The 9,227-nt window shown below is 49.5% G+C and overlaps 1 protein-coding gene across 1 annotated transcript; it reads left to right on the top strand.

Moving 5' to 3' along the window:
- Positions 1-2,474: 2,474 nt before the first annotated feature.
- On the top strand, positions 2,475-8,992 carry DCS_06008 (uncharacterized protein; the record flags this gene model as incomplete). The annotated part of the gene is made up of 3 exons (XM_040803301.1): positions 2,475-2,617; positions 2,682-8,787; positions 8,933-8,992. The coding sequence occupies 3 exons, from the start codon at positions 2,475-2,477 to the stop codon at positions 8,990-8,992; spliced, it is 6,309 nt and encodes a 2,102-aa protein (XP_040653405.1).
- Positions 8,993-9,227: the final 235 nt, after the last annotated feature.

Below are 9,227 nucleotides of genomic sequence, written 5' to 3' on the forward strand. Positions count from 1 at the left end.
CAGAACAGCGCAGTATGCCAGTACGTGCCTGACAGTACAGAGGGGTGGCAAAAATGTCGGTTCAATTTGTAGGACTAGCGCCACCGAAACTGAATCGTTACTTTTGTCAAGTAACTGTAGCGGCGGAGACGCACACGAGGGGGGTGGGGATGGAGCGACAGGATAAGCTTCGAGCACGATGATACCAATAGGGGCAAGTTTGAACTGTATTTAGATTTGCACTCGTGAGTACTTTGCGATGCTGGGATTGCATGCACGTGTACTCCGTAGAGTACAATATTGCATGTATTAAGGAGGATACAATACGGTGGACCTGTATCTTCTCAGCCATGTCCAAAGTACGGTGCACTGCCCTCGTGTGCGTGGATACTGATTTTGTTTCTCTGGAGATATTGGAACCAAGTACGTTTGTACGGTCCGATGACACTGACAGAAGGAGCACGGTAGGCAACCGGACGGTGTAAGTAAGTCTTTCATTCTCAAGGGTGAAGGATACGCGTCCAAGGTGGAAACGAGGACATTTCCAATGCTTCTCTTCTCATGCTGTTCTCGTGCTGTTCATCTATTGTATGTGGTTGTCTGAGATTTTTCAAGTTGGGAGAAATGTACGGCAACTCTGGCAAGCGAGAGAGGGCCACCCTAATCCCACAGTATCTCGGTGATCATACCACGGTGTCATGACCCAATTCGGAAGTCTATTCATGTATTTTTTCATCATGATCAAATTCAAGAAGCTAGTCCTGCTCGCTACTACCGTATAAGTAATAACTCTTGACGAATACGGCGCAACTCCTGGGCCATCCTAATCTCACGGTGTCTCGGTGATAATCACACGGTGTCATGGCCCAGTTCGATAGTCTGCCAAGGTGTGGTGGGAGGAGTTAAAGGGCAACAGGTGGAGCGTGGCACGAGGACGGAGCACATGTACGTGTGCGGAGCAGACAGTATATTCCTCAAGTAACCATTGCCATCACTGTCCACGCTGCCCATGAAGCGCCTGACCTGCTTTTCTACTTGAAAAGAAATCTTGTCAGATCGAACACTTGACCTTTTGAAATGGGATTGCCTTCTAGCATCAAGTGCAGTGTGGCAAGGAGTAATGGAACAAGAAGACCACCAAGGCAGCGCTGCACTATGCAGCGATTTCCTTGCCATATTTCGCCTCATACTTTACGGTAGGATAATTGCAGCTACCGAGAAAGAAATAGAAGGGCGTAAAAGCTTTGGGACATAGGCTTGGATAGTGTTGATATTGTACTTGTAAAGAAAGCGTTGACTGACAATGTTGATCTAGTTGCTTATGGAGAATTTGCCTTGGTAAATTGCGGGTTGTGGGGATTATGCAGAGAGGATATTACCGACAAAGTTAAAAAGGACAGAAGGGTCAACACTTGGGTCAACTCATAAATTTGCCGAGACCATAACTATCTCATGTGGCTTATGCCAAATTGGGTCATGACACCGTGGGATAATCACAGAGACACCGTGGGATTGGGATGGCCCGCAACCACATGTACTTACTTACAACTACACCCACAGTAGGTACTTACGGAGGGATAAGCTCAACACCAAAGGCCAAGGACAATATGGCGGCGGCACTGTGCGAGTGCGGCTCTCGGGACTGTTTCTAATTCCAAACTATTAATTCCAACCCTAGTCGGACGGTTCGTTGTCGTACCCACAATTCCAGGCGTTCGATCATTCGCCTTTTAGCGTTTGCCGTAACGAAAACGCCATCGTCGTGGCCATCGAGGATAACTTAACTATTTCAGCACCTTGTGGGTCTCAGACGGCGACAGGTCGCATATTCAAACATTAAGTGTGCCCTAACAACCGACCTTGGTCGCAAGTGGCTGGCCGACTTGGGGGGCTAAGATCTGCGACTTCGGTGTCCTAATAAGATCTGCGGCTTTGGTGTCCTTGGCCTTGCTATCCTGGCCGTTGCCATCTCGGGCCTTGCTCTCCTAGGCCTTGTAGGTGGTCGTCTCGACATTGATGCTTGATGTGATGGACATCGTAGTGGAAGGCGAGCAGCAAAATTGCGGCTGGCGAGGGCCGAGTATCCATGCCGTAGGTTGCTTGCCCTGAACCTAGGCAGTTTCAGGGCCCGCTCCCAAATTGGACGAACCGACGATATAGCACCAGAAGTGTACTGTGTGTGGACCGCGCAGTCCGTCCTGTAAAGGGTGGCGGAACGAGCGGCGTATTGGCCGTTTAGCCCAATAGTCTGTGTTGGCGCCGTAGCATACCTCCTTCAACCATCACACCGTAACTACACACCGCCCCAAACCTTAATACGATCAATTTAATGCAGAATGAAAGCAGCCTCATGGTAACATTCGTTCTATAGAAAATACTTAACCCGCAATATAATCCTTGGCATACCATTGTGCAAACCTACCTTTTCACCATAATAATTATCTCAGTATCGAGGATGGGCCGTTTTCTCTCCGTTTAAGAAGATGTTCCATGTCATGCGATACGTAGCTTTGATATGCTACCTCTGTAGCATTGGCTCCAGTCTAAGTCTTGATAGCAAGCATTGTGATGCTTTTGTCGAATTCTTACCGGTTCAGTACATCTGTTCCGGAAGTACTTTGCATAGTGTGAGCACTCGGTAAGATTTCTTCGGCTTGGATACTTTCTGGGAAGACGTCGAGATACTAACCCTACCCAATCAGGACGTACACCGGTTGCGCTGATCTGCCTCCCGCCGACTACCTCACAACGACTATCGCCTGGACCGGGACGGTTACGAGAACCAGAACAATCCCACCTCGCGGAACGAACCCGGGCAGGATTATTATTCAAACACCAACTGGGTATCAAACAACGACGGAAGGATGGACAGGAACATTTACAACAACGCGGACCATTCTTCCCAGTGGAACGAACCCGGGTGGTGTCGTTGTTCAAACACCCATTACTTACAGCACCAGGACGGAGGGATGGACCGGAACGTTTACGACAACCAAGACGGTCCTTCCTAGTGGAACGAACCCGGGTGGTGTCGTCGTCCAGACACCCATTACCTACAGCACCAGGACGGAGGGGTGGACCGGAACGTATACCACAACCAGGACCATCCTTCCTAGCGGAACGAACCCGGGTGGTGTCGTTGTTCAGACACCCATTACTTACAGCACCAGGACGGAGGGATGGACCGGAACGTTTACGACAACCAAGACGGTCCTTCCTAGTGGAACGAACCCGGGTGGTGTCGTCGTTCAGACACCCATTACCTACAGCACCAGGACGGAGGGATGGACTGGAACGTATACCACAACCAGGACCGTCCCTCCAAGTGGAACGAGTCCGGGAGGGATAATAATTCAGACTCCTACCGGGTACGTCGTAACAACAGAGGGGTGGACCGGTACGTTTACGACAACAACAACATTTTCCCCCACTGGAACGAAATCAGGCGTCATCATTATTCGAACACCTACGGAGTATCCAAAGACAACAGTAGGATGGACGGGGTCGTTTACAACAACAAAGACTGTTCCTCCTACTGGAACAAATGGGGGAAGTGTCATTGTTCAGACTCCCCTCGGATATACAACGACAACAGAGGAATGGACCGGCACTTTAACGACAACAAAGACGGTTCCTCCTAGCGGGACGAACCCGGGAAGCATAATTGTTCAGACACCTATCGAGTCTGCGCCCTCCGGTTATACGAGAACTACGGAGGGGTGGACCGGTACGTTTACGACGACAGAAACTATTTCTCCTACCAGAACAAAATCAGGCATTATTATTATTCGGACACCTACGGAATATCCCAAGACAACAGAGGGATGGACCGGATTGTTTACAACGACAAAGACTGTTCCTCCTACCGGAACAACCCCTGGAAAAGTAATCATTCAAACCCCTATCGAGTATAGCAGCAGGACAGAGGGTTGGACCGAGTTATTTACTACAACGAGGACAAATGAACCAAGCGGCACAGTTCCTGGTGTAATTGTCGTTCAGACACCAATCGGCTTTACAACAACAACCGTAGCGTGGACTGGATCGTTTACTACGACATCAACCGTTCCGATAATCGGGACAAGTCCTGGTAGCATCATTGTTAAAACACCAGTTACCACCGCATTAGGTATCGTAACATTGACAAGAGCGTGGACTGGAACCTTTATAACTACTGAAAGCATTCCACAAGCTGGAACGGTTCCCGGTACTGTTATCGTTCAGACACCGACCGGTTACGTAACAACCAGCGAGCCCTGGACTGGTACTTTTTGGACAACTACAACCATACCGCCAAGCGGAACTGTACCAGGCACCATTATTGTCCAAACACCGACAGGGTATGTAATAACAACGGGTGGTGGGACTGGTACAGTTTTGACAACTAGAACTATACCTCCGAGCGGTACTGTTCCGGGTACTATTATTGTCGAAACACCTACAGGATATGTAACCGCAACTGAAGGTGGAACAGGTACAATTTTGACAACCAGAACTATACCACCAAGTGGCACCAATCCAGGAACAATTATCGTCGAAACACCTACTGGATATGTGACTACATCAGGTGGTGGAACAGGCACGGTTCTCACAACTAGAACCATACCCCCAAGTGGCACTAATCCAGGCACAATTATCGTGGAAACCCCTACAGGATATGTTACCGCAACTGGAGGTGGAACAGGCACAGTTTTGACAACTAGAACTATACCACCAAGTGGCACCAATCCAGGAACAATTATCGTCGAAACGCCCACTGGATATGTAACTACATCAGGGGGTGGAACAGGCACGGTTCTCACAACTAGAACCATACCCCCAAGTGGTACCAATCCAGGTACCATTATTGTAGAAACTCCTACCGGATACGTAACTACATCGGAGCCTTGGACGGGTACATTTTGGTCAACGAGGACTATACCCCCAACGGGTACTAATCCAGGTACCATTATCGTGGAAACCCCTACGGGATACGTAACCACATCGGAGTCTTGGACGGGTACATTTTGGACAACAAAGACCATACCCCCAAGTGGCACTAATCCAGGTACTATTATCGTGCAAACACCTACAGGATATGTCACCACATCCGCAGGTTGGACTGGCACAATTCTAACAACTAAGACTATACCACCAAGCGGTACTAATCAAGGTACCATCATTGTAGAGACACCTACAGGATATGTGACCACCTCGGCAGGCGGGACGGGCACAGTTCTGACAACTAGGACAATATCTCCGAGTGGTACGAATCCAGGTACCATTATTGTAGAGACACCTACAGGATACGTAACTACGTCCGGAGGCTGGACTGGCACAATTTTAACAACGAGAACCATTCCCCCGAGCGGCACAATCCCAGGAACACTTATTGTTGAAACGCCAACAGGATACGTATCCACGACGATTCCAGGAACCGGTACCGTTTTGACAACAAGAACAATTTCGCCGTCCGGTACCAATCCGGGCACAATTATAGTCGAGACTCCAGGTACGCCTTTGAGTGGAGTTACTACAGTAACAACCTTTGGTCCCATCCCAGGAACTTCAACTATTCCACCATTACTCGGATGTACATCAAACTGTATGACGACAATAGTAGTGACGGCTACTGCTGGAGGAACAACAGTAAGAACAACAGGCCCTACGGCTGGCACATCAACCATCGCACCGCCCCCGGGATGCACAACGAACTGTTTTACTACGTTTATTGTTACCGACACTGTTGGAGGTACAACAATTACCACCACTGGTCCTACTCCAGGAACATCAACAATTCCACCACCTCCAGGATGCACGACGAACTGCCTCACTACAATCATTGTAACCGCTGGTGGAGGAACGACAATCACAACCACTGGCCCAACTGCAGGCACTTCCACAATCCAGCCACCCCCTGGTTGCACGACGAACTGCTTCACAACAATTATTGTAACAGCAACTGTTGGGGGAACAACAGTAAAGACTACTGGTCCCACAGCAGGCACATCAACTATCGGACCTCCTCCGGGATGCACAACCAACTGCTTCACAACGTTAATCGTCACCGATACCGTTGGAGGTACAACGATTACAACTACTGGCCCTACTCCAGGAACATCAACGATACCTCCACCTCCAGGATGCACAACTAACTGTCTCACTACAATCATTATTACAGCGGGCGGAGGAACGACAATCACGACCACTGGCCCAACAGCAGGCACATCGACAATCCAGCCACCTCCTGGATGCACGACGAACTGTTTTACAACCATTATTGTTACAGCTACTATTGGAGATACAACAATAAAGACTACCGGTCCAACAGCAGGCACATCAACCATAGGACCTCCTCCAGGATGCACAACGAACTGCTTTACCACGTTAATTGTTACCGACACTGTCGGAGGTACAACGATAACAACTACTGGCCCTACTCCAGGAACATCAACGATTCCGCCGCCTCCCGGATGTACGACGAACTGTGTTACTACAATCATTGTCACGGCTGGCGGAGGAACGACAATCACGACCACTGGCCCAACAGCAGGTACTTCGACAATCCAGCCACCCCCTGGATGCACGACGAACTGCTTTACGACCATTATTGTTACAGCTACTATTGGAGTCACGACAATAAAGACAACTGGTCCAACGGCAGGCACATCAACTATTGGGCCTCCTCCAGGGTGCACAACAAACTGCTTTACTACCATAATTGTTACCGACACTGTTGGGGGTACAACAATTACTACGACTGGTCCTACTCCCGGAACATCAACAATTCTGCCCCCTCCAGGATGTACAACGAATTGTGTTACTACAATCATTGTCACGGCTGGTGGCGGGACGACAATCACTACTACTGGCCCAACTGCAGGCACTTCCACGATCCATCCGCCTCCTGGGTGCACGACGAACTGTTTCACAACGATCATTGTTACAGCAACTATTGGAGACACGACAATAAAGACAACTGGTCCAACAGCAGGTACATCGACCATCGGACCTCCTCCGGGATGCACAACCAACTGTTTCACCACCATAATTGTTACGGACACTGTTGGAGGCACAACAATTACAACAACTGGTCCGACAGCCGGCACATCGACGATTCTGCCACCTCCCGGGTGCACGACAAACTGTCTTACCACAATAATCGTTACTGCAGGTGGAGGATCGACAATCACAACCACTGGCCCAACAGCTGGTACTTCGACAATCCAACCACCTCCTGGTTGCACAACCAACTGTATCGTGACAATAATTGTTACTGTAACCAACGGAGGAACAACTATAAAGACCACTGGTCCAACGGCGGGCACCTCAACCATCCAACCACCTCCCGGCTGCACAACTAACTGCTTTACCACAATAATTGTTACCGACACTGTTGGGGGTACAACGATTACGACTACCGGTCCTACGGCCGGCACGTCTACAATTCTGCCACCTCCAGGATGCACAACGAACTGTCTCACTACAATTATCGTTACTGCAGGAGGAGGAACGACAATTACAACGACTGGGCCCACAGCAGGCACTTCGACGATGCAACCTCCTCCTGGATGTACGACGAACTGTTTTGTAACAATAATCGTTACTGTTACTAATGGAGGCCCAACAACGATAAAGACGACTGGTCCAACGGCAGGCACCTCAACTATCCAGCCACCTCCCGGCTGTACAACAAACTGCTTTACTACTATAATTGTTACCGACACTGTTGGAGGTACAACAATTACAACTACTGGTCCTACCGCTGGGACATCAACAATTCTGCCACCGCCAGGATGTACGACGAACTGTCTCACTACAATCATCGTTACAGCAGGAGGAGGCACGACAATTACTACCACTGGCCCGACAGCTGGTACATCAACAATCCAACCTCCTCCTGGATGTACGACCAATTGTGTTGTGACAATAATTGTTACCATCACTAACGGAGGAACTACAATAAAGACTACTGGTCCAACAGCAGGCACCTCGACTATCCAGCCACCTCCCGGCTGCACAACCAACTGCTTTACCACTATAATTGTTACCGACACTGTTGGAGGTACAACGATCACAACAACTGGTCCAACTGCTGGTACTTCAACGATTCTCCCACCCCCCGGGTGTACGACAAACTGTCTCACTACAATCATTGTCACTGCTGGTGGAGGAACGACAATTACAACTACTGGCCCAACAGCAGGTACTTTGACTATGCAACCTCCTCCCGGCTGCACAACCAACTGTGTCGTGACGGTAATTGTTACTGTCACCAACGGAGGAACAACCATAAAGACCACTGGTCCAACGGCAGGTACCTCAACTATCCAGCCACCTCCCGGCTGCACAACCAACTGCTTTACCACTATTATTGTCACCGACACTGTGGGAGGAACAACTATAACAACTACCGGTCCTACCGCTGGGACATCAACGATTATGCCACCACCCGGATGTACGACTAACTGCATTATTACAATTATCGTTACGGCAGGTGGAGGAACGACAATTACAACCACAGGGCCAACGGCTGGTACTTCGACAATGCAGCCTCCTCCTGGTTGCACGACTAACTGTGTTGTGACAATTATTGTTACTGTTACCAACGGAGGAACAACTATAAGGACAACTGGTCCAACAGCAGGCACCTCGACTATCCAGCCACCTCCGGGCTGCACTACCAACTGCTTCACCACCATAATTGTTACCGACACTGTGGGAGGAACAACTATAACAACTACCGGCCCAACTGCCGGGACGTCAACAATTGCGCCACCTCCCGGCTGCACAACCAACTGTTTTACAACAATTATCGTCACAGCAGGTGTGGGAGAAACAACAATAACAACATTGGGACCGACTCCTGGTACATCAACGATCCCACCGCCACCTGGTTGCACAAACTGTATTACGACTATTATCGTAACTGCAACTGCAGGGGGGACTACTATAGTAACTACTGGCCCAACAGCAGGAACGTCTACGATTCCGCCACCTCTCGGGTGCACCAGCAATTGCTTCACCACCATAATCGTTACAGTAACGATTGGAGGTACAACAATCACCACAACTGGTCCAACGGCAGGCACATCGACAATACAACCACCACCCGGATGCACAACCAACTGTTTCACCACAATCATTGTTACCGCGGCTGTGGGAGAGACAACGACAACGACATTGGGGCCAACTCCTGGAACGTCAACGATCCCACCACCACCTGGATGCACTACCAACTGCATTACAACTATAGTCGTTACAGCCAC

Source organism: Drechmeria coniospora, chromosome 03 (assembly GCF_001625195.1).
Source record: "Drechmeria coniospora strain ARSEF 6962 chromosome 03, whole genome shotgun sequence".
NCBI classification, from domain to species: domain Eukaryota; kingdom Fungi; phylum Ascomycota; class Sordariomycetes; order Hypocreales; family Ophiocordycipitaceae; genus Drechmeria; species Drechmeria coniospora.